Source organism: Bos indicus x Bos taurus, chromosome 4, assembly GCF_003369695.1.
Source record: "Bos indicus x Bos taurus breed Angus x Brahman F1 hybrid chromosome 4, Bos_hybrid_MaternalHap_v2.0, whole genome shotgun sequence".
In the NCBI taxonomy this organism is placed as follows: domain Eukaryota; kingdom Metazoa; phylum Chordata; class Mammalia; order Artiodactyla; family Bovidae; genus Bos; species Bos indicus x Bos taurus.
This window is the reverse complement of record NC_040079.1, coordinates 18,858,621-18,885,486: the sequence shown is the minus strand read 5'-3', so window position 1 is coordinate 18,885,486 and position 26,866 is coordinate 18,858,621. Positions and strand designations below refer to the sequence as shown.

The following is a 26,866-nucleotide window of genomic DNA, read 5'->3' as shown; positions in this document are numbered from 1 at the left end:
GACTGAGCGACTTCACTTTCACTTTTACTTTATGTATCCCTAAATGGGAAATGTAAAAAAGGGAACTATTCACCAGTCTAATTAAAATGGAACCTCATTTAATGTATTTATCAAATATCCTGAGAAGTCTTTCTTAATCATGTTCCTCCTTTGCCCAACTCATTCCAGACTTTTCGACATTTTACATGTGCACCCAGCCCCACCACCATCCACCACCTGTCTAATCAAAATCCCATTTTTTTTTCTCCTCACCCCGTCAAACTGCAGTTTCTCTTACCAAAGGAGAGAACAGGGAGGGCATGGAAGCTTGTGTGTGTGTGCCTTCCTAACCATGGTCCCTGTGAACTTTACTCTCAATTTTGGCTGATACTGAAATCTCCTAAAAACCATTTTAATTTTTCAAAACTACTGATGCTGATTTAGTTGGTCTGGGTTATACCCGGGCACTGGGATCTTTATAAGTTCCCACAGAAAATTGTGTGTGCAGCCCAGGTTGAGAACCAGTAGACTGGAACATGGAGACATCTTCAATCCCTTTTCTTTTCCACTCTATATTTATGCTGAAGATTTTGGTTCTCTGACTGGATTAAAAATCAACTAATTTGAAAACTGCATCTCTTAGTTCTTCCAGTCTGTGGACTCTCTCACCGAACAGACGAGGTGTGGGATTTTCATTAGATTTCTGTGTCATTGTTTCCAGAAGAGTGATATTTGTACCGGTGGCAGACAAACTCAGTGCACTGACTCTAGCCCCACGTTATGCCTTTCAAATACACACTACAACCAGCAGAGGTTTCCATGACCTGAGGAGAGCGGCCTGAATCCCAGACAGGCACCTGCAGGTCCAGCCTGCATCTGACCATCCTGAGATTGGAGGTAACCGTTTCTAAGGACCACTCCATCAGACTAAAGAGCAAGGCCTATGAAAGGGGTCCTTTCTGCCCATCAGCAGCAAGCCAGTCAATCCTCCTCAGTTTCTGGGGATATTTTTTCTGATTTTAACTTATTATGGACGTTTAATGTTCATTTTCATGAAGTTTTCCTTATAATTAATCTAGCCAATATGAATTTTCATATCCATTTTAGAGTCCATTTAAACGAGCAAAGGCCAAGGAGATATTTTAAGATAGAGTTCACCAAGGCCCATCATATTCATTTGCTAAGGCTACCATACACCAGATCACAGAGTGCATGGCTTAACAACAGGAGTTTATTTTCTCATAGTTCTAGAGGCCAGAAATGCAAGATCATGGTGTCAGCAAAGATGATTTCTTCTGAGGTCTCACTTATCGGCTTGTAGATGGCTGTTTTCTCCCTATGTCTTCACCTTGTCTTTCTTGTGTGTCTGTCTGTGTCCTAATCTCCTTATATACTGCTACTGCTGCTGCTGCTAAGTCGCTTCAGTCGTGTCCAACTCTGTGTGACCCCAGAGAGGCAGCCCACCAGGCTTCCCCGTCCCTGGGATTTTCCAGGCAAGAACACCGGAGTGAGTTGCCATTTCCTTTTCCAATGCATGAAAGTGAAAAGTGAAAGTGAAGTCGCTCAGTCGTGTCTGACTCCTAGCGACCCCATGGACTGCAGCCCACCAGGCTCCTCCGTCCATGGGATTTGCCAGGCAAGAGTACTGGAGTGGGGTGCCATTGCCTTTTCCCCTTATATACCAGTCATATTGGATTAGGACCCATCCTTATGACTTCATTTAACTTTAATTACTTCTTTAAAGACCCCATCTCCAGACCCAGTCACATTTGGAGAGACTGAGGGTTAAGACTTCAATATTTGAATTTGGGGGTATATAACTCATCCATACAACCATGAAATAGAAGATTTTAATACCTTTTTGTCTCCCCTCAGCTGGGATTCTATCGTATGAAACCATGGCCATGATATTTAGTTTGGTTTACTGTCTCTAGCATGAAAGCTGACTTTCTGGGAATGAATACAAAGATAGCTCTACATAATTTTGGAATTCCATGATAAGTTAATCTAACTAAAAAAAATATTAGAACTACAGAACTTACCAAGTTAGGTAGTAGAAAAAGGAAAAATATAAAATCATGTAACTGATTTCATGAGAACTATATACATTGATTATCTAGGAGAGTTGATTTTGAATTTTCAGCCTTTTGATCTTTCTAAGTGTGTTCACACTTGTCAGGATGTGGTCCTGATTTAGGGCTGAGACTATAAGTCACCACTGTTGTTGTCATTGCTGTTTTAATCACTAATCTTATCTGACTCTTTTGCAAAGCTGTGGACTGTAGCCCGCCAGGCTCCTCTGTCTAAAGGATTTCCCAGGCAAGAATACTGGAGTGGGTAGCCATTTCCCTGTCCCGGGGATCTTCCTGACCCAGGGATCAAGCCTGCATCTTCTGTATTAGCAGGCAGATTCTTTATCACTGAGCCACCAGGGAAGCCAAGTAAGTCACCATAAAACTGTCTTAATTTGCCTGTCTTGTTAAGTTGTTTGTTTCTGCAAGGAGACTATTCCTATACCCTCATCAGTACAGAGGACTTCAATCTGAACGCATCAACTGCCTGCTGCTGAAAAGTACTTGGTGATGCTCAGTATATGGACTCTTTCCAATCCCTTTCTTAAAGTGATTCACAAGACTTCCTTGTGAAAATTTGCACATCTGAAGATCCTGCCTGAGCCCCTCAGTCCATTCAGATTAAAATTATGGTTCAAAGACAGGAACCTACCTTGAGGTTTGGACTTGGTCAGCTTGCCACAGGGCTTGGAGATGGTGACTGTCTTCTGGCAGTCGGCGTTGTGGAGGGCTCGCTTCAGGCTCCCAGTTCGGGTCTTCAGAGCCGTGTTCAGATCACATTCTCCCCAGGCCTGGAACTGGTATTTGCACTCCGCTGGAGGCAGGGTAGGACCAAACAGAAATCTCTGAGTTCCTCTTGGAGTACCATGAAAACAGACGCTTTTATTTTCGATTTTCTGTAGTGAGGTAATTGTTGGTTCACATGCAGTTGTGAAAAATAATACAGTGAGATCCCGTATACCTTGCACCCAGTTTCCCTCCGTGGTGATATCCTGCATAGCTACAGCGCCACCAGGAACTTGTCATGGACACAGTCCAGGGAATTTATTTATTCATTGGAGAAGGAAATGGCAAACCACTCCAGTATTCTTGCCTGGAGAATCCCATGGACAAAGGAGCCTGGTGGGCTACAGTCCATGGGGTTGCAAAGAGTCGGACACGACTGAGCAACTAACACACACACAGTTTCACATGCTCTCATGTGTGTATATGGTATGTGGACACTGACTTCCGTGTGACTTTATCACATGTATAGGTAAGAGTGAACACCCCCATCAATAGCATTCAAACCACTTCTAACACAAAGGTCCCTTGGGTGATCCTTTTATAGTCATAGCTTAGCATCCTTCTTCCTTTCCTACCTCCTTGCCGTGCTGTGCTGTGTTTTCTTAGTCACTCAGTCATGTCTGACTTTTTGCGACCCCATGGACTGTAGCCTGCTAGGCTCCTCTGTCCATCGGGATTCTCCAGGTAAGAATACTGGGGTGGGTAGCCCATCCCTTGGCCAGGGGATCTTCCTGACCCAGGAATTGAACCGGGGTCTCCTGCATTGCAGGTGGATGCTATACTAGCTGAGTTACCAGGGAAGCCCTTCCTACCTCCTGAACCCTTAGTAATTCCTAATCTGTTCTCTGCCTCTATAACTGTGTCATTTTAAGAACACTATATAAATGGAATCATACAGTATGTAATGTTTTGAGATTGGCTTTTTCACTCGGCAGAGTTTCCTGGAGGTCCATCCAACTGTATGAATCAATAGTCTGTTCCTTCCATTGCCGAGGAGTACTCCGTGGTATGCATGTACCCCAGTTTGTTTAACCATTCACCAGCTGAAGGATATCTGGGTTGTTTCCAGCTTTTGGCTATAACAACTAAATCTGCTATACAAATTCATGTATAAATTTTTATAGGAACATAAGTTTCCATTTTCTAGGATAAATGCCTAAGAGTGAAATCACTGCATTGTATAGTAAATACAAGTTTCATTTTGTGAAAAACTGCCATGCTCTTTTCCAGTGTGGCTCTCTGTTCTGTATTCCCATCACCAACGTGTGCATGATCTAGTTTCTCCTGTATCCTTGCTCGCATTTGATGTTATTTCTGACTTTAGCCATTCTTATCGGTGTGTAGTATATAGTGATGCCTCATTGGTTTTCATTTTCATTTTCATCATGGAGAAAAGGTGCTGAACATCTTTTGTTTGTTTGCCACCTATGTATCCTCTTTAGTAAAATGACTGTTTATGTCTTTTGCCCAATTTCTAATTGGATTGCTAGTTTTGAGAGCTCTTTATGTATTCTAGACATTTATATATATAAGACCTTTAAAACACATTTTAAGACATTTTATGTATAGATCTTTAGAGTAGTTGTACACAATTTAAGATCAAACGTATCTGAATTTCACCATGCCTTTATAGAATTTACCTCCACTTATATAAAGGTATAATCCCAAAGATTATAGAGAATGACAAAGATGTAGTGTATGTATTCATTACGCTTCTCCACTGTCCAGTAGCCAAAACACATTTCTGTAAACCAGTGAGAATATTTGGGGCATTGTGTCCCACTATGGCAAGAAAGAGAAGTCTAGAACGTGGGGAAAAAAAAAAAAACAGGCAATTTTGGTGTTCCATGGTGGGTTTAGGGTCAAAAGTGTTGAAAGATTCCTTCTCAGATGGGGAGATGAGGTCAACAGGAAACTGGCAATAGTCCCTGAGCTAAAATCTATGAAGAGTGGCTCAGAGCAGTCCAGCTGGGTTGGTGAGGAAAGAGCTATGAACCAGTGTGGCAAGTGGGGAGGGAGAAAGAGAGAGAGAGAAGGCCCAGAAGTAACAGAGAGAGAGATCTGGAGAAGGAGGAGACTAAGTAAGAAAGGAGGAAGGGAAGAAAAAAGGATCTAGAAATAGAAGCAAAGAGCACACTGTTAAGAGGGACCGAGGGCCTATTTTCTGCCCCTGTTGCTAAGGCAGTGGTCTCCATCAGGGACTACTCTGACCCTCTGCCCCGCCCCGAAAGGAAACGTGCAGCAACATCCAGATACTTGCAGCTGTCATAGTTGCTGAGGTGGGGAGTGCTACCAGAAACTAGTGGGTAAAAGTCAGGAATGCAGCTAAATATCCTACGATGCAAAGAGCAGCCCTCCCTCCAGGACAAGACAACTATCTGGTTCCAGATTTTAGCAGTACAGAAAACGAGGGACCCGAGGTTAGGCAAGATGCCAGGTTATCTTGTATCTGATAAAATAAACTTGTTAAAATAGAGTCAACCTCAAAAAGATACCCGGTGGAAGGATGCAAGAATTATCTCAGGGTGGAAGATTAAATCAATAGGACAGTAAGGGTGGGACTCACCTCCAAATTGCTTTTTCCAGTTGCAGGGGATCTTACATCTCTGGGTCTTCATGGTTTGTTTACACTCAGCTCCGGTACGGGTGCCCTCGCGGGTGCCCAGCCCACAGTCCCCACTGGTGGGTACACACACACTCCACTGCCATTCTCCACAGTCAGACTTCTTCACCTTCTTTTCTGAAAGGGAAGAAGGAAAAATTATCAACGCCCAGAAAACTCTTTAGCTCCTGGATAAAACCAAGTTCATTCCTGAGCTCCTTAATTGCATGGTCTGTGATTTTACCTCTCTCTTCAGTGTCTAGGAAAGAGTAGAAACTCGGTGTTAGCTGAATGAATGACTGAATCAACCAATGACCAGGAGAAAACTAGGGAGCTAGAACTAATATTTATTTAATTCTTACTATGTGCCAGGGACTGCGCTAAGTGATGTACTGACACCTCCTTTCGAAGTGAATGTTGCTGAAAAAGAGAAGAAGATCAAAGTCAAGTTAAATCTAAAAAATAGGAAAATAGTCTATGAAAATTAACAGTTGTCAGAGTAGTCATTCCAATGTATGTCAATGCTTCTTTCTCTGTCTTAAGATGGAGTGGTGGTCATGGTTTAGTCACTAAGTTGTGTCCGACTCTTGTGCCCCCACAGGCTGTAGCCTGCCAGGCTCCTGTCTCTGGGATTCTCCAGGCAAGAATACTGGAGTGGGTTGCCATTTCCTTCTCCAGGGGATCTTCCAGACCCAGGGATCAAAACCAGGTCTCCTGTATTGCAGGCAGATTCTTTACCAACTGAGTTACGAGCGAAGCCCATAGATGGAGTAACATGCACTAACTGTGATGGACCACAGACGTAACAGACTCTCAGCTCCACAGCCAACTTAGGACAATGTAAGTGACATAGAAAATGTGCTTTATTCCTGCTAAGATTCATTTCCTCCTTTGTTAATGAGATAGAACAAAATTTGCTTCTAGGACTCTTTTTGAAGAAGAGTATCAACCTAAGTTAAACATTTGATTGCCAATCAATTTTATGAATGATGTAGCTGTTACTAATTATTATTTTAATTAATAGTTAATGGTAACCATCTATATTTCAGGACTTAGAGTGGGGGGATGGGATAAGAGGGCATGTCACTTAGGTGTTCCTCTAAATACTTGGAAGAAAGGAAAGTGGGAAGAAAGGGAAAGAAGGAAAAAAGAGAGGGAAGGAAGGAGAAAAGACAAAAAGCAAGTAGCTGGATTAGATAGACATTAATCAAAGAAGACTTTTGTTCAAAACGATATTGCTCACCTGGTTTCTCTTTCTTTCCTGCTTCAGCGGTGTCCACAGCTGCCAAGATGAAAATAAATGCCAAAAAGGCAGCTGCAAATTTTCGACGTTGCTGCAGGTACTGTGGAGTCTGCATTCTAAGAATAAACAGAGAAATGGAGAAGGTGGAGTCAACCTAAGTCAAAGAAAGCTCACTGAACTCCTTGGTGAAGGACTCCAGTTTCCATTTCTGAAATATCAGATTTTAGGAAAATTTATATCAATTATATGGAGCAGAGTTCAATCTTTTCTCCAACATCCACTGAAGTAAGTGCTCTTCTGCAATCAGTCATGTATTCATTGATAAAATACAACAGTCCTTCACATAAGACTTCACACATAACTATTTGCTAAGTATGACTTAAGAGCAATGGAAGCAAAAGAATTTTGATGGCATGCATTGGAACAGACTTCTACAGTAAGTCCTACTGATAGTGACACTTGGTAATGGCAATGACTACAGTTATCCTTATAAGTCCTGAAGATTCCTAAAAACAACCATGATGTTTTCATCCATGTGTATAATGTGAGTAGACATAATGAATAGATTATCTGTGCAAGTATATGTTTGCTGTTATCTTCAGATGCATCCGTAATGATCAATGTCTCTCATTTTGTTTTATCATCTCCATGATCACAATTGTCTTATCATCATAGTTGTATTATTCATTGGTCCACTGAAAAGTGAAGCCCAAAACAGAAGTAGAGCTAGCACACCTTCAATATACAGCAAAAACACTTCTCAACTCAAATGTACTAAAAAGCCTCTAAATTCTAGAATGGAGTAAAGGGTTTACATTTACTCATAATTTGAAATCTCCTCATTTGATATCAATAAAAAAAAAATCCCAGGCTAACATTAGCAAGACTCCTGTAGAACTTGAAGTCACTTGTGACAGCATCCTGTCAACATGATCGCCTTGCCAAGCATACTGGGGAAGGCACCAGGACAAGTGCCAGGACAGCCCACTTCTTGAAGCTGTACCAAGTCACTGGCTGCAGCAACTCACCTGGTAGTCATTGATCTCCATCTAGTATGTTCCTGATATTTTATACTTCATATAAAAATGATAGTAATGGCATACGCTCATTAACTCAGAATTTTTCTTCCAGAAGTGTAGACTGTTGACATGATTTTACATTCTCATGAATGTAAACAATAAAACCTCACATATATAAGGGACTAAGATCACTCTGTTCTGTAATTTCCTTTCCTCATTCAAGCCTATCTATAAAATGATATCCTTGTCAGTGATTTTTTCTCCCTTTCTGTAACACTTGAAATGCCCATTTTAGTGTTTTTTAATTGATGACTTTGGATTCCATTGTATGGATGAATATTTCGTATTCATCAGTTAAAGTTAATATTTTGGTCATTTGGTCCTTTCCCTGAATCACAAGTCCTAATTAGCAACTCAGCATCTCCATCACTTTCTAAAATCTAAAATTACATGCTTTTACTTTCTGTAAATGTAATTTTTTTTTTTTTTAGAAAGTGAAGAAGATCTGAAGAGCCTCTTGATGAAAGTGAAAGAGGAGAGTGAAAAAGTTGACTTAAAGCTCAACATTCAGAAAATGAAGATCATGGCATCCGGTCCCATCACTTCATAGCAAATAGATGGGGAAACAGTGGCAGACTTTGTTTTGGGGGCTCCAAAATCACTGCAGATGGTGACTGCAGCCATGAAATTAAAAGACGCTTACTCCTTGGAAGAAAAGTTATGACCAACCTAGCTATCATATTAAAAAGCAGAGGCATTACTTTGCCAACAAATGTCCATCTAGTCAAGGCTACGGTTTTTCCAGTAGTTATGTATAGATGTGAGAGTTGAACTATAAGTGAAGCTGAGTGCCGAAGAATTGATTCTTTTGAACTGTGGTGTTGGAGAAGAATCCCCTGGACTGAAAGGATATCCAACCAGTCAATCCTAAAGGAAGTCAGTCCTGAATATTCATTGGAAGGACTAATGTTGAAGCTGAAACTCCAATACTTTGGCCACCTGATGCAAAGAGCTGACTCATTGGAAAAGACCCTAATGCTGGGAAAGATTGAAGGCAGGAGGAGAAGGGGATGACAGAGGATGAGATGGTTGGATGGCATCACGGACTCAATGGACATGAGTTTGAGTAAACTCCGGGACTTTATGGACTGGGAGGCCTGGCATGCTGCAGTCCAGGGGGTCGCAAAGAGTCAGACACGACTGAGCGACTGAACTGAACTGAATTGAATGTAAATTTTTATAATTATACTTCAGTGATGATCAAACGGACAAATTGTTACTGATTATGACACTTGTCCTATGACTTTCATTGGACATGAATTGTCTGAGAAGTGAGTCATATTGGTTGGCAAGTCCTCTCAGAGCTAAGTACCCTGGTGCATCTACACAATACATTTAATACATATCCACATAGCAACTATAATTATGAGATGTAACATGAACCTAAGTGAAGGTCTTCTGGTGTTTTCTCCAAAGGCAGTCCAAAAACATACTCTCAGTGACTAACCACTTTGGAGGTGGAAACTTCTCATTTGAGTCTTCTTAGAGGGTAAGTTACTGGAGAAGGAAATGGCACTCCACTCCAGTACTCTTGCCTGGAAAATCCCATGGATGGAAGAGCCTGGTAGGCTGCAGTCTATGCGGTCGCTAACAGTCGGACACGACTGAGCAACTTCACTTTCACTTTTCACTTTCATGCATTGGAGAAGGAAATGGCAACCCACTCCAGTGTTCTTGCCTGGAGAATCCCAGGGATGGGGGAGCCTGGTGGGCTGCCATCTATGGGATCGCACAGAGTCGGACATGACTGAGCGACTTAGCAGCAGCAGCAGCAGAGGGTAAGTTAACTTTTAAATTTTAATGCATTTCTATGTTGTAATATACCTTTTTGTTTCATAATTACCTATGAATACTTGAAATTAGATTGTGAATTAGATTATTGTGTTGTTGTTGTTTTTGTTCAGTCTCTAAATTGTATCCTACTCTTTGTGACCCCATGGTCTGCAGTGTACCAGGCTTTGCTGTCCTTCATTATCTCCTGGAGTTTGCTCAAACTCATGTCCTTTGAGTCAGTGATGCCATCCAACTATCTCATCCTCTGCCGCCCCCTTCTCCTCCTGCCTTCATTGGTTTCCCAGCATCAAGGTCTTTTCCAATGAGTTGGCTCTTTGCATCAGGTGGCCAAAGTACTGGAACTTCCGCTTCAGCATCAGTCCTTCCAATGAATATTCAGGGTCCATTTCCTTTAGAATTGACTGGTTTGATCTCTTTGCAGTCCAAGGGACTCTCAAGAGTCTTCTCCAGTACCCCAGTTCAAAAACATCAATTCTTTGGCACTCAGCCTTCTTTATAGTCCAACTTTCACATCTATACATGATACTGGAAAAACCATAGGTTTGATTATATGGACCTTTGTTGGCAAAGTAATGTCTCTGCATTTTAATGTGCTGCCTAGGTTTGTCATAGCTTTTCTTTCAAGGAGCAAGTGTAATTTAATTTCATGGGTGCAGTCACTATCTGCAGTAATTTTGGAGCCCCCCAAAATAAAACTGGTCACTGCTTCCACTTTTTCCCATCTATTTGCTATGAAGTGATGGGGCCAGATGCCATGATCTTGGTTTTTTGAATGTTGAGTTTTAAGCCAGATTTTTCACTCTACTCTTTCACTGTCAAGAGGTTCTGTAGTTAAGGTGGAATCAAGGTTGCTGGGAGAAATATCAACAACCCCAGATATGCAGATGATACCACTCTAATGGCAGGAAAGTGAGAATTCAGAAATTTCCATCATGAGAGCACAGCTATTGAGAGAATTTTCTGACCAAGCAAAAGAGTGATGCTTGAAGAGCCATGTATCATACACAGTGGAAAGAGAGGTCACTGAGAAAACATGGACACTTAGCAGAAATAGAACTCTTCCATAAACACACACACACAGAGTTATTAATAGAAGGATACTATTGCTGGCTATATTAACCTCAGCATTTCTAGTCTGACATTGCTAACCTTACTTTTATAATTATTTTCAAAAAGCTTTCTTTCAATCAAGTTAAAGTCACTTTATTTCAAGAGAAAAATCCCACAGAGGCCAGAATTTTCTGAAAAAATGTTCTAAAATCATAGAATCGTCCATTAAACAGGGATCTTAACTGTAGTGGTAGCAGAGAGGAAGAAAGGAGAGAGGAACTGTTATGAGAGTTAGAGTTAATAGAATAAAGTAAACTCTATTTATATTGTTTCCCCCTATGAATTCAGAAAAATTTGGAATCTTAATTAGTGGGCAAATGGTTAATTTCAGCTTTTAGATGTTCTAAAGAAAATGCACACAATTCCATATGTACAGGGAAAATGTGTAAAATTTGTGATCAGCAATAGGTTTGAGTTTTCAACTTATCTTTTCCTCTTCCTCCTGTTTTGGCTGCCATTCTGCTTAAGCCTCTGTTTTGGTAACTTTAGATTCTTCTGGGTAGAGCAAAGGAAACAATTATTTTTTAAAAGAGAGTAAAGGAGTTTAGGAAAGAGATGAGTCAAATTATTAAAAAAAAAAAAAAACAAGCAGCATGCTGGTGCCTTGTTGCGGTGTTAAGAACTTGAGTAACTGAATGTGTGTAGAAAGAGCTTCCCTTGCTTGTGGTATCTGTTGGTTGTTTAACCCACTCCAGTACTCTTGCCTGGAAAGTCCCATGGATGTAGGAGCCTGGTAGGCTACAGTCCATGAGGTCTCAAAGAGTCGGACACGACTGAGCGACTTCACTTTCACTTTCTTTCACTTTATTTGTCCTTAGCATCAAACAAAGGCAGAAGTATCTCCATATGGTGTATCTCTGCCACTCTCCAACACGTGCTAAATGAGCACAGAGGCAAGAATACTGACTTAAGGAAGTGGTCAGGGTCGGGACTTACTTTTCGAACGGAGGGAACTAGAACAATGGCAGAATAAGCCTTGCTAAGCCAGCTCAGGTCTTTTGAATAATTTACTTATTTTCACTCCTCCTACTGCCAACTTTTGCTGTCCTTACTCTGACAGATTTAATTTCATGGGGCTTAACAGTTAACTAGAAGACTACCCTAGATGCTTGGTGTCTGGAAATCACTGTCACGTTATCTCAATCACTAATAAGTATGAATGAAGCTCAAGGATGAAACGAAATCAGTTAAAGAAACCAACTAGGTGGGGGAAGTGTTAATAGATTAAATCCTGGTCACTTCTATAGAAAAAATCACTGATGAGAAGGAAAAGTATTAGTATTTTAATAGGATCTAAAATTTTAAAGATGATTAACATCTGGTGTAAACATAAGACAAGGATGCTGGAATATGTCTCTTAGTGATTTGTTTGGAATGACTAATATAGGATTTAGAGGCAGAAGCTTTGGCTTAAACTTCAGCTCTACCATATAATTTTTGGAATGTTCTTGGGCAAATCACAACCATTTAAACTGCTGTTTTGACATCTACAAAGTGGGTATGATTATAATAACTTGAGAGGTTTGTTGTGAAAATGCAGGATGCAAACTCAGAGCTAACATAGAATATCAAGAAATATTTGTTGTGGAAACTAAGTTGTAGACATAGAGCTAACCCAGATTATCAAGAAATATATTACTAGTTGCTGAATAAAGTTAGTTCACCCCTACACTCATATTACTTATTAAAAGAAAGTACTTATTTTCATTAAGAAATAATGATCATGACACTTTTAGCTGTCTAATCTTATCTAAAATCAAAGGATAAAATTTTTTTAAAAAACCAGAGAGATATGATTTAATTAATGCCAACTAAAGACTTGTTCAGCTTTATTAGGACACAAATTTGTTCAGGCTTTTGACTTCTTAAAAGGTTAAAAGAAACTCAAGGACCTTTATCCCCAGTATTTCTTTGGAGTTCACTAAAGTATAGAGGCTCCATGTTGAGAATGAATGAAACTGTTATGCAATTTAACATGTATGAAATGAAAAAAAATATAACTTTGCAACTGCATATTATACCTCTTGTGTGGTGAAACTATTCTACTGCCCTCCTTTTATTCAAATACCTGAGACAGGGTCCCAGCACAAAGTTGCCACTTAGTAAATTTTTTGCTAGCAAAAGAATATAGCTAAAACATGGCATCGAATAGAGGAAGTAGTATTCATGCTAAAGTGATGCCTCAGCTCTTTGTCTATGCCATGGATATAAGATTCACTGAAAAAATTGAGCTAGAAACAACCAGGATCTAAAGCAGTTTCATACATACAAGAGCAGTCTATGAATGATTTGTAATACATCAAATATTACACATCACCAAAACTTTCTAGATATTTTGCGATCTATCTTTCTAAAGCTCTGCGAAATAGTAATTTTTTTTTCCTTTTTATAGGCCACTTTTATTTTCACTAACGCTTCTTCAAGTCATAATCCTCAAATTGATTTATTTTCAAATGGTTGATCATTGCCTTAGATTCCTAAAGTCTCATATAAATAACCATTATGTTTACAATGGAATCTTTTGCTAAACCAGCCTTTCACTTTGACCTTGTTAAGCTGCCTTACTTAAACATTAAGCCTTGAAAAGAATGTGTCCCAAGCATGTGTGTTCATGACCTCAGATACACTCTACTCACAGCCCATTAATGAATTCAACCATGTTCCATCTTTGATTTTAACTAAGTACATATCAATCAGATTGATAGTATGACATTTGTTTAATTTTGTATAACACAATAAAAATGGGTAGCTTTCAGGCTGAATTATTTTCACAGCATAATGGCCCCTGTTGGAGAAATGTGATATTTTAGGACATTTTCTTTAGGTATTTATTCACCAATTTTTAGGGTACCTACTGAGGGCTGGATGTCTACTAGGCATAAGAACATGATAAAAGAATATGATTCAGCCCTCCCCTGAAAGAATTCTGTGTAACTGGGAAAAAAATGTGAGAAATGAGTGACATGATTCATTATGTTAAATATCCTGAAGCACTTATACACACAGTGCTATTTGAGTACCTAGGCTCAAGTGATAATTTTGCTTAGCAAGGGTGAGTGAGGTAGAGGGTTGTGGTATATTTTATCAGATTTAAAAAAATAGTTGGTCTTCTAAATAAAGAAATGAGGGAAGGAAGGGAACTTCAGGCAAACGGGATCAAATAAATGAATTTGCAGAGATGATGTATACAATATATTCAGTGACAGAATGTGATTAGAATAGAGTGTACAGTACCAGCTAACAGTGGGTGGACCTCAAAAGGAGGAAGAGGAAATGAGTTAATCATGAAAATTGTGAGGGAGAAAGACAGACAGCGTTATCAACTGCTCAGGAAAAGAGAAGCAAGGGGAAGTCAGGCAGAGAGGAATGTTGTATGCTGTGCTAAGTCACTTCAGCCGTGTCCAACTCTTTGTGACCCCATGGACTGTAGCCCCCCAAGTTGTTCTGTCCATGGGATTCTCCAGGCAAGAATACGGGAGTGGGTTGCCATGCCCTTCTCCAAGAGATATTCCCGACTCAGGGATGAGACCCTTGTCTCTTACATCTCCTGCATTGGCAGGTTGGCTCTTTATCACTAGCGCCATCTGGGAAGCCGGCATGCTGTATAAACATAACAAAAACCCTAAGTTACCACGAAAGGGGCAGCCGCCATACTCAACTGGTCATCTCGATACCCTTTATGTAGTATGTGTGTTTCTCTTTCGGCTTTCTTATTATTTTTGTTTACCCATGTTGTGGATGTTCTGTGTACTTTGGTTCATTTCCAGGTATTTATTACCAAAGTACTTATAATGCTTATAGTACTTGGGAGTCAAGAACATGTTCCAAGACTCACAAACTTCACACACACACATTTAAGAATCTCTTCTGATTTTCATTAGAAAAATAAAGTTAGGCTAAACAATGATTTTTAGAGAACTGCTGTTTCCAGGGAGAGGTCAAGGGCTGCTGCCAGGCATGAAAGAAACCTGAGATGATACTGACAGTCACACCATATCTCCCACCCTTATCTCAGCTTCACCTGCAGCAACTTCTCTTGCACGACTTTCCTTGTAAGGTTTCATTTGTCAAGAAAGAAAAATGTATTTATTTTTTAAAACCGGATACTACTATCTGTTCTTTTTTTTTCAATTAATTTTATTTATTTTTGACTTCACACGGGCTTTTCTGGTTGCAGTATGCAGGCTTCTCATTGCGGTGGCTTCTCTCATTGCAGGGGCTTCTCTCGTTGCAGAGCACGGGCTCTAGGGTACGTGGGCTTCAGTCATTGCCATGCATGGGTTTACTTGCCCTGTTGCCCTTCCTGGACCAGTGATCAAACCCATGTCCCCTGCATTGGCAGGCAGCTTCTCAACCACTGGACCACCAGGGAAATTCAGAAAAAATGCATTTAAGAGTCACTGGTCTGGCCATTCTGAAAGTCCGTAGGGGATATGATGTTACAAAACAATATTTTTTTCAAAAGTAGAAATGTGAAAATGTTTCAAGTAGTTAATATGAAATATATTTGAGTATGCAAAATGCTTTGTTTTGGGTAGCAAAAACAGGAACTTTACAAGTGTATATTTTAACTATCCCATACTTTAATGTTTGACATGATTATGTCTTCTTATCAAGGATCAAACACACACTATAATAAGTATGACTACAATTATGAGGAAAATAAGACAGTGAATCATAAGGCATGAAAAACTAATTTTTTAATATATGGAAAAAGAAGAGGGTTTGGAGTCAGCCAGATTTCTTCCATATAAGCTTTGTCACTTATTATATCTGTGATGTGAACAAAGCAGTCACTCCCTTTTATTCTCAATACCCTCTGTGGTAAAGAAATTTAAAGTTTTATCATGCAGACTCCTAGTTTTTTTAAAGATTACAATGAGATAACAGATATAAAATATCTGGCATCTTGACAGGCACACGTTAGGTGCTCCATCAGTAGTGACCCCTGTAGCTCTTAGAGGAAGAAAGTGAGGGGTGGAAGCCCCCAGAAGTAGGTTCATAAAGAGGGTGGCAATACCTCCTTTTAAAGTAGTTTGAATTTTGATTAAGTAAGTAAATCTGGAACGAAAAGCATTTCCAATGGAAGAAACATGATCCCTGATGACTCAGCAGTAAAGAATTCGCCTGTAATTCAGGAGATGAGGGCTCGATCCCTGGGTTGGGAAGATCCCCTGGAGAAGGAAATGGCCACTCACTCCAGTATTCTTGCCTGGAAAATCCCATGGATGAGGAGACTGGAGGGCTACAGTCCATGGAGTCACAAAGAGTTGGACACAACTCAGCAACTAAACAACAATGGGTAAATGGAAGAAATTTTAAGGTGAGAAATCAAGAGACTAATTTGAAGGAAATAGTTTGGTTTGTTGGTAAAAGAAGAAAGTGTGATATTGAAAAGTTGGAGCCATAGCAGGCAGATGGTTGAAATCATAATTATTATCAGTGAATATTTAGTGACCGCATACTATGTGAAAAATAATAGGCTAGGTTATAAGGGAGACACAGATTTGAATTATATTTGATCTCACAATCTCTCCAAATGACAAACGATTTATGGAGCCAAAGACACACAAAGAGTATATGCCATATTTTGTGGTGGAAGATGTAAAAATGTTGCAAGTAAAACAAACGTATTTTTGATGAAAGAAATATCTAATATTCTTGCTAAGATTTCTTCTGCAAATTTTAAAGTGTATTTATCAATTTTAGGCAGTAAAAATCAAAAGAAAGCTGTGGGTACTGGCAAACTTAATTAGTTTCTCAAAGCAAGAGTCAATAGTGTTAACAAATCATGGATAAATGCCCCATGCTGACTGAAGACACAGTCCATACTCCTTCAGCCTAGCTCAGTAAGAAAACACTTTTTTTAAAATATGTGGATCTTAACATCAAATGAAAACATATTTCCTTCAAGATTACCACGTTCTCATACTCTTGTAAACAACTGGATACAACTTTATCAACTACTGAGTTCAAACGGCATCTCGTTAATAACTAGTAGCTTTATTTGTTGAAATGAAGTGACCCAATCAAAAATATAATTAACAAAACAGCATGCAAATTTTCATGTTCATTAACATACTGCTCGAAGGACATGAGTTTAAGCAAGCTCCAGGAGTTGGTGATGGACAAGGAGGCCTGTGTGCTGTAGTCCATGGGGTCACAAAGAGTTGGACATGACTGAGTGACTGAACTGAACTGAACATTCTGCTAAGCATTAGGAGAGTATTTCACATCATTTTGTTTGGGGGGTGGGCACTAAATAATAAATATTTTATGGCTGTGTGAGGCAGAGACTTGGTAGAAGAGCAATCAGGATCAATTCAGAGAAGTTCTGCATCTGCCACAAAGGTCAGACAAGTAATGAAAACGTCACACCCGGCAAGTGAGAATTTATTCTTTTTTTTTTTTTTTGAGAGTTTTGAAAAGGGATCTAAATTTATTGACTGGTCTGTTGCAGACTAAACTTGGACCAGAAAAGGAACTGAGTATTACTTTTTGACCACAAAGAAATCACAGAAAATCTCAACCAGTATGTCTTGAATGTATCTGACAGACTATACCAGGTCTCTTAATTTGATACCTAGAATTACCAAAGAACCCTCCAGAAATAAGTTTCTATTTACAATTCAATGGAATTACCCCCAAAAGCTACCAGAACCATAAATGAATTCTGTAATGTTACAGGATACCAGATCAATATACTAATACCAATTACATAACTATATATATGTAAAATATTTATCTTTCAAGGGATTTCCACTAGAATACATAGAGAACATTTACAAATCAGTAATAAGAAAACCCATAAAAATATGAGCAAAAGAACTGCACACTTTCAAAGAAGATACGCAAATGGCAAATGAGCACATCAGAAGATGTCCAACATTATCAGGAAACCTCTATGTGATACTACTACACAGCCACTCAACCGACTGAAAGTTAAAGAATAACCATACCAAATGTTAGCAAAAATGTACAGGAACTTTAACTCTCATAATCTGTTAGCTGGAACCACTTTGAAAATCGTCTTTATAGGCATGATGGGGGAAATGCAATTATATTGTTTTAAGGATTTTTTACTTACATAAAATGGTGTAAAATTCATTTTAAATAGCAAGTTATATGTCAGAGATACATATGTCAATTCCTAATGCAACCTCTAAAAGAAATAATTTAAAGAGTAATAATTTAAAAGAGTAGAAAAATTATAATGCAATGTAAAATAAGGTTTGATTAACCTGAAACAATCAGGAAAGAAGGGACAAAGGAACAAAGAACAAATGGGATAAAAAGAAATAGCAACAAAGTGTATGCAAATCAACACATATGAATAACTGCATTAAATATAAGCAGACAAAATGTATTAAAAACACAATGTCAAGAAAAGAGACAAGCAATATTGAACTGCATGCTATCTATAAAAGATAAATTAAGTATAATTTTTTTTTTTTAAGTTGAAAGCAAACCAATCATAAAAAAAATTCTAGTGTGGCTATAGTAGTGTTAGTCAATGTAGATGTCAAGACAGGAAGAATTAACAAAACAGAGACATTTCATAATTAGAAAAGTATCTATTAATCTAGAAGACATAATACCAAGAGGGTTTACATATAATAAAATCTCAAAAGACATGAATTACTCAGAACTGGAAAAAATAGACCAATCCAGAATCATAGTCTAAGGTTTTTGTTGTTCTGTGCCCAACTCTTAATCTGTGCCCGACTCTTTGCAACCCCATGGACTGCAGCATGCCAGGCATCCCGTCCTTCAATATCTCCTGGAGTTTGCTCAAATTCATGTCCATTGAGTCAGTGATGCTATCTAACCATCTCATCTTATGCTGCCCTCCGACTCAATGGACATGAATTTGAGCAAACTCCAGGAGACTGTGAAGGATAATTGGTATACATAGAAAAAAATTCAGTATGAATGAACTTGATAACAAAACTTAACAAGGACATTACAAGAAACCTCCTAATGACCATATCCTAATGAACATAAACATAAAAACATTTCTAAAATATTAGTAAATAAAATCCAGTAAATATAAAACAAAAGCTAATCATAACGTGGTGTTTATTCCAAGATGCAAGGCTGTTTTAACAGCCAACACATTCACTACATTGGCAGAATTATGACAATAATGGAGAAAAATCATGGGATTAGCTCAATAGATGCCATAAAAATCCTGAATCAAATCCAATACTATTTCCTGATAAAATAATGATGCACTATAATTAAAATTTTCTATAATAGCTTTGTTCTTCTTATTTTTAATGGGTATAAAAAAGTTACCTGGTTATGTTCAAAGACTTTAAGGAAAGCTATCAGAGGAGACTAGTTTTGAGTTTAGTCTCAAATAATATTTTAGGTTAGAGAAAGAAGAACATCCAGGCAAAGGCCTCCAGGTCTGAATGAGTGTGATATAGTCTAGGAATCAATGATTAATTAAAAACTGCTCAAGCACCACTGAGAAAATTTGAGAAATAGAAAAGGAACTAAGAGATGGAAGAGACTAATCTTGTTGTTTCTTGATTGTCATATGTAAGGGTCACATGAGAAATGCAATGATATTTTACTTGAGAAAATATGGAGCTATGAAGAATTTTGAGAGAAGGAGGACCATGGCCAGCTGTGAACCTGAGAGAGTGCTCAGCAATAGGTTAGCAGAGTGAACGGGAGATGGTGGACCTGGACTCAGGAAGGCTTAGAGAAGGCCAGTTCACATCATCCAGGTAAGACACAGAGAAGACTTAAACTGTGGCACTGGAAAAGGGATTGAGAGAAGAAAAAAGTAAAGTGGCTATTTTCTACTTTACTAGAAAAGTTTCTACTTTACTAGAAAAATTCTACTAAATTGGCTATTGTGAATAATGTTGTGATGACCATGATAGTTCATTGAGATCTGAAGTTTAATTCTTCTGGATACATATCATATGACAGTTCTATTTTTAATTTTTCTACTATCCAATTTTTCTGCTTTACTAGAAAAAAGTAAAAAGAGAAAAAGTTATTTAAGGGGTAAAATGTGTTGGGCTTATCACATTGATTGAACATACAACTTATGTAAGGAGAAGGAAGGAGAAATATAGGACATTTCTCAGTTTCTAATCTTTAATCCAGAAATAGGTGCCAACATAGAGAATATGGTTTTCAAGCGTTTCCCAAGTAATACACATGATGATCTATGCTAAGGACAGTATTCTCAGCAACTGACATGTATTAAATGTCAGAATATATATAAAAATATTTATATACAATATGGTTTCTGAAATATCTATTAATATATTAATACTCAGACATCTGAATGTTTAGGTTCTTCTAATATCCTTACTTTTCAGATCATTAAAAAAAATTGCTTAAAGACACTTAAGGACTAAGATTAAGGAAAGGTAGTAAAGATTTGTTTGGACATGTTGAGTCTGAGGTACCAGTAGGACATTTGAGTTGAACGAGATAGAAGTTATCAATCTGGAAGAAGAGTTCTGATCTAGAGATGGAAATTAAAGTGAAGTCAACATATGCTATCTGAATAAGTAGGCAGACTTGAGATTTCCCAAAGAGACCATGGAGTGAGAAGACATAGAGTAAGAATTGAGGATGTGCATAAGACGTGAGAATTCTGATTCTTACATAAGTGGGAGGAGGGACTTCCCTAGTGGTCAAGTGGTTAAGACTCAGTGCTTTCACTGCAGGGGGACGGGGTTTGATCCCTGGTCAGGGAACTAAGATCCCACAAGCCTGGTGGTGTGGCCAAATTTTCTTTTTTTTTTTTAAGTGAATTGGGAGTAGCAACTGAGGAATAAGAGGCAAGCAAAGGAAGCTGAATCATGGAAACCAAGCAAATAGGAAGTTCTAAGAAGTAAGAAATGATGAACAGGGTCAAATTCCAGGGAAAGGTGTCTATAGGAATTAGCAATAAGGAATCACTGGTAACCTTAACATGGTATGTTTTAGTGAAATTGTGAAGCTAAAAAAATCCCCAAATAGCTGTTTCTGAACCAATCATTAAATTAACATTGCTTTAGAAACTGTTTCTTGGCCAGTGAATATCTATGTTATTTAGCTCAGCATTATGTTACAAGAGCCTAATAAATATTCAACCTGACATAATGAAAGGCTCTGAGAAGTGCCACAGCGTAAAGGCAAAGACTGTCCAAGAGTCAAAGGACCAAGGCGCCTGCTCAGGGAATGCCATGACTCACAAGGGCTGGAAAGACAATGACTCCTGTCAGAAAGAGAATCCCATGGGACTCCTTCAGGTAATTTGGATTACAGAAAGGAATCTTTTAACTCATTAAAGAAGAAGACATCAGCTCACTGCTTTTGGTTGTGATTCAAAGTGTGCTAGGCACTCAATACTTTGTGTTTTTATAAAGTTCCAAGCCTCTCTTCTGAACCTCTTACTACCCAAAGCACTACTCTGAGACCAGCAGCACCTAGGAGCTTCTTAGAAATTCAGACTAGGTCCCACGTCAGACCTGCTAAACTATTCATTCCAACAAGGTCAAGATCCCTAGGTGATATTGAAAATTTCATAAACACTTCTAAACCATAATTTCTTTAAGAATCAAAATTTAAATATTTGCTAATAATTTGATTACTTATTTAAATGATTTATGGCCCAATTTCTTTCAATAATTTTAAGGTAGCTTTTAAAAGATATACAATCTCAAAGGATTACAAAAGAAAAATAAAGAAAAAGGCAAAGGAAAAATAAAGAGTAGGGAAATACAGTAGCCATCATGGATTAAAGGCTTTGCTCTGTGCTAAAAGCTTTATCTTTTATCGTCCCAACATTAGAAATGAGTCAATATTAGTCCAGTTTTGCAGGTGAGAAATACAGAAATTAGAGAATCTAGATAACTTGCCCAAGATCACAAAGTGTTAGAAGAGTGTTTAAGTCAACTTCAATTTTTTAAAAAATAACATTTGAACCTAGATCAGCCAAAACCAAATTAAATCTATGTTCTTAACCACAAAGTTGAATAGAGAAGGTAGAATAAAAAATGCCTGCCATGTACTCTTATATGTTGTTGTTCAGCCGCTTAGTCATGTCCAACTCTTTGTGACCTCATGGACTGCAGCATGCCAGGCTTTCTTGTCCTTCACCATCTCCCAAAGCTAGTTCAAACTCATGTCCATTGAGTCAGTGATGCCATCCAACCATCTCAACCTGTTGTCCTCTTCTCCTCCTGCCTTCAATCTTTCCCAGCATCACAGTCTTTTCTAATGAGTCACCTCTTGGCAGCAGGTGGCCAAAGTATAGGAGCTTCAGTTTCAGCATCATTTCTTCCAATGAATATTCAGGATTGATTTTTTTTTTAAGATTGACTGGTTTGATCTCCTTGCATTCCAAGGGACTCTCAAAAGTCTTCCCCAACACCACAGTTCAAAAGCATCAATTTCAGTGCTCAGCCTTCTTTATGGTCCAACTCTTATATCAGTTCAGTTCAGTTCAGTGGCTCAGTCATGTCCGACTCTTCGCGACCCCATGAATCGCAGCACGCCAGGCCTCCCTGTCCATCACCAACTCCCGGAGTTCACTCAGACTCACGTCCATCGAGTCAGTGATGCCATCCAGCCATCTCATCCTCTGTCGTCCCCTTCTCCTCCTGCCCCCAATCCCTCCCAGCATCAGAGTCTTTTCCAATGAGTCAACTCTTCGCATGAGGTGGCCAAAGTACTGGAGTTTCAGCTTTAGCATTATTCCTTCCAAAGAAATCCCAGGGCTGATCTCCTTCAGAATGGACTGGTTGGATCTCCTTGCAGTCCAAGGGACTTGCAAGAGTCTTCTCCAACACCACAGTTCAAAAGCATCAATTCTTCGGTGCTCAGCTTTCTTCACAGTCCAACTCTCACATCCATACATGACCACTGGAAAAACCATAGCCTTGACTAGATGGACCTTTGTTGGCAAAGTAATGTCTCTGCTTTTGAATATGCTATCTAGGTTGGTCATAACTTTTCCTCCAAGGAGTAAGCGTCTTTTAATTTCATGGCTGCAGTCACCATCTGCAGTGATTTTAGAGCGTAAAAAAATAGTCTGCCACTGTTTCCACTGTTTCCCCATCTATTTCCCATGAAGTGATGGGACCAGATGTCATGATCTTCACTAATAATTTATTGATACATGGCTTTACACTTTCTAGAAACTGATGTAGAAAGAGAATACAAGAACCACATCCATATTTAAGTCTTTGCCCATCAGAATGCTATTTGTACAGTACAGGAGAGCTATCACTACTTTTTAAAGGAGTTATGTGCGTGCTCAGACACTTGTCATGTCTGACTCTTTGCAATCCTATGGACTGTAGCCCACCAGGCTCTTCTGTCCATGGGATCCTCCCGGCAGGAATACTGGAGTTGGTTGCAATGCCCTCCTCCAAGGGATCTTCCCTACCCCAGGACTGAACCCACATCTCTTGTATTGTAGGTGGATTCTTTGCTCACTGACCCACCTGGGAAGCCCCTAGAGGAGCTATAGATCCTTGTAAAAAACCTCTACATTTTCTCACTTTGCAGGAGTTCTTGAATATACTTAGTAACATTCTAAAAATGAATGCTGCTGCTGCTGCTGCTGCTGCTGCTAAGTCGCTTCAGTCGTGTCCGACTCTGTGCAACCCCACAGACGGCAGCCTACCAGGCTCTGCCGTCCCCGGGATTCTCCAGGCAAGAACACTGGAGTGGGTTGTCATTGCCTTCTCCACTGCATGAAATTGAAAAGTGAAAGTGAAGTTGCTCAGGCGTGTCTGACTCTTCTAGACCCCATGGACTGCAGCCTACCAGACCATCCGTGGGATTGACTTGAAGGCAAATAATTTCCAAAAGCAAAATAACAAATATTAATAATTTCATCCCCCAAATGTGTGTATGGAGACAGATGGATAGATAGATCGATTGATAGATAGATCGATAGAAAGATCTCTGTAGAGAGATACGAATATAGACTCACATCTTTCACAAAGACACTAGAAACCTTTGTCCTTGGTGTAGGTACCAAAGAAGATGGAGCTGACTGACTTCAGAGCTCATAGTTTTCTCTTTTCTCTGTAGTTTAGGCCCTATGCTAGGTTAGGATCAAACAGCCTGATGGTTATCTTCTCTACATACCCTCCCTCAATCCATGAGTGATGTAAAATCCCTTCCTACACAGTTCCCACACTGGTGGAAGTGTCTAAATGGGTACTAAGCCACTTAAAGGTAAAGATATGGTGTGTGTTTTCTTGGTTTAGCTTGCAAAGGCTGGGTTATTAATGCCTGGTTCCATACCAGGAACAAAGCGCTGGAATAATCAAACAATTGCCCAGGAAGCCATCTGGATTGAAGTTAGTCTCTCCCTCAAGAACGGAAGAGCTGAAACTTGCCAGCTTTGATTTGCACGCCTTTCAGCTACTATTTCCAGCCAATTCAGTTCATACAACTCTAGCTTTCATTTAGAGCTGAGCTCATTGACTAAAAAAATAAAGAAGAATGGGAAGAAAAAAAAAAAGAAATCAAGGAAAGGCTTAATTGATTATGCAGAGTGTTGCTTCGGGAAAGAGGAAAATCTTGTTAGAAGCCTGGCAAACTCACTTCATTAGGGACCTAGTGACATCTTCCAAAATGAGAACATTACATCAGGTTAGTTTAAAACAGCAAGAGACCTTGCAGCTTGGTTGGGATACCTCATCCCCATTCACTCTGTCTGCCTCATTCTTTGCATTCTCCATCATATTTCACTAATGGTGAAAAGTTCGCTACTAAAAAATATGCTGAAAGAGATGTTAACACTGGAAGCTAGAAACATTAAAATCAAGGATTGTGATTCTGCTCACTCGCCTTGTCCTCTAAAAGCCCACTTTCTGTTCCTGCTTACATGGTTATTTTCACCTCATTCCAACATCCTCCTCTCACACACATGGTGCCTTCCACTCAATCTTCCTTCATCTGATGATTCACTGAAAGCGCTGTTGGTGAAGGAATTCGGACCTGAGTACGAGACCGTATGCTGGTGCATGAGAATCAATTGCTCCTTGTCCCTTCAGAGATCCTGTGAAGTCCTTCTGCGTGGTTTCCACGTCCAAGAAGGAAGCTGATGATTTTTCTTTCCCCCCTTTTTCGGAAGCATCAATGCCCCACTTACTGAACTGCCTCCTTTCTAGAAATAATTAGCCTGAGGCCTAAAACTACCATTGGAATTTATAAAAGAGTAACGAGATCAAAATGGTTCCTTCACACCAAATAAACCTTATTTAGTTGTGTGAGAAAGTGGCAAGTAATAGTGATCTGATGGCCTTAAAGAATCTTGGTTTCAGGAAATTTTGATACGTATTTGGAAAACATACCTCTTGAGTAAGACAGTGAAGTTCTAGTCAGACAATAACACTGTGAGATGGATACAACGTCAGATAACAGGTTCTACCACACAATACTTATATTGAAAGGGGGAAAAAAAATCTAAAATCAGTAATTTAGTCTCTGTCTCAAAAAGCAAGAAAAAAGTTCAAATCCAAATTAAATACAGGTAGGAAAGTAACAAGTACATTTCTATTTTTAAGAAGCTCAAATAGAAAGTTCTTCCTTATACGAGCTGGAGTCTATCCACTGTAAATTTCATTTAATTTTTCTAGCGGTAAATGAGGTGATTTCTTGACAACTCTTACATAGACAATAAGAGACAAAGTTAGCACTGATTACAGTATGTCTAACATGACAATGACAGCAGGGAACAACACAAATAGATTATAACCTTGCAGTTGCAAGTTTTAACTAAATTTAAAGTAGTTGCTAACCTAGGTCATGAGCTTCCCAGTAAAAAAATCCCCCTAAAATGCTGGAGACACAGGAGATGTAGGTTTGATCCCTGGGTTGGGAAGATCCCCTGGAGGAGGGCATGGCCACCCTCCACTCCAGTATTCTTGCCTGGAAAATCCTATGCACAGAGAAGCCTGGTGGGCTACAGTCTATAAGGGTTGCAAAGAGTTGAATGTGTCTGAAGCAACTGAGCACTAACCTAGATCATATTATTTAAGCCATACAATAACACCTTGCTTTATTGGCAAATAAATCCAGCAATTTTATGTATCTAAAACCTGTGTTCTATATATCTTTTGATCTCTATACTTAGTAATTATGTAGGTACTTGGCACATATTTACTGAATGAATGAAAAAAATTTAAAACTGACCAGCCAAACCCAATGAAACAGTATCACAGGGTTGATACCCTTAGGAGATCCATCATTATCTTTTCAATTTTATATATAATTCTGCAGGTTTGGCTATCTGTTTTTCAAGTCTGTAGTAAATTAGAAGAAAGATAATAAATGCTGCCTCTAAGTATATCATTATCAGCATAAAGATACAGGAAAATATGGGGAAATTATTTTTAAAAACTCAAAGGCACATATGAGTCATTTGGATTGAGTCAAGCAGTCCCCCCAACAACTCAGTTTTGCCTGATTGGAGGCCCCAGATGTCATAGTATTGACATCTGCTAGATAGCTGAGATCATCAGAGACTGAGTGACTTTCACTTTATGATTATGTGGTGGAGGTGATGAATAGAAGATTCAAGGGATTCAATCTGGCAAACAGAGTGCCTGAGGAACTATGGACAGAGATTCGTACACGGTATAGGAGGCAGTCACCAAAACCACCTCAAAGAAAAAGAAATGCAAGAAGTCGAAGTGGTTGTCTGAGGAGGCTTTACAATAGTTGAGGAAAGCAGAGGAGTGAAAGGCAAGAGAGAAAGGGCAAGATATACCAACTGAATGCAGAGTTCCAGAGAATTGCAAGGAGAGATAAGAAGGCCTTCTTAAGTCCACAAAGTAAGAAACAGGGAAACAACAGATGGGAAAGACTAGAGATCTCGTCAAGAAAACTGGAGATACCAAGGGAACACACGCAAGGATGGACATGACAAAAAACAGACAGTAAGGACCTAACAGAAGCAGAAGATATTAGGAAGAGGTGGCAAGACAATGATGAACTATACAAAAAAGGTCTTAATGACCTGGATAACCACGATGCTGTGGTCACTCACCTAGAGCCAGATATACTGGAGTGTGAAGTCAAGTGGGCCTTAGGAAGCATTACTACCAACAAAACTAGTGGAGGTGATGGAATTCCAATTGAACTATTTAAAATACTGTTGATGCTGTTAAAGTGCTGCACTGAATATGTCAGCAAACTTGGAAAACTTCAGTGGCCACAGGAC

The 26,866-nt window shown here is 39.1% G+C and overlaps 1 protein-coding gene across 4 annotated transcripts in view; it reads right to left on the bottom strand.

The window, feature by feature from the left end:
• Nucleotides 1–26,866, bottom strand: part of PTN (pleiotrophin) — a 113,521-nt gene that overhangs the window by 24,689 nt on the left and 61,966 nt on the right. For all 4 annotated transcript variants that reach the window (XM_027538899.1, XM_027538900.1, XM_027538898.1 and 1 more), the window contains 3 exons: nucleotides 6,683–6,798; nucleotides 5,404–5,577; nucleotides 2,704–2,865 (listed from right to left, as the gene is read on the bottom strand). In XM_027538899.1, coding sequence (XP_027394700.1) covers nucleotides 2,704–2,865; nucleotides 5,404–5,577; nucleotides 6,683–6,797 — 451 coding nt within the window. In that variant the 5' untranslated portion in view covers nucleotide 6,798. The remainder of the gene's footprint in view (nucleotides 1–2,703; nucleotides 2,866–5,403; nucleotides 5,578–6,682; nucleotides 6,799–26,866) is intronic.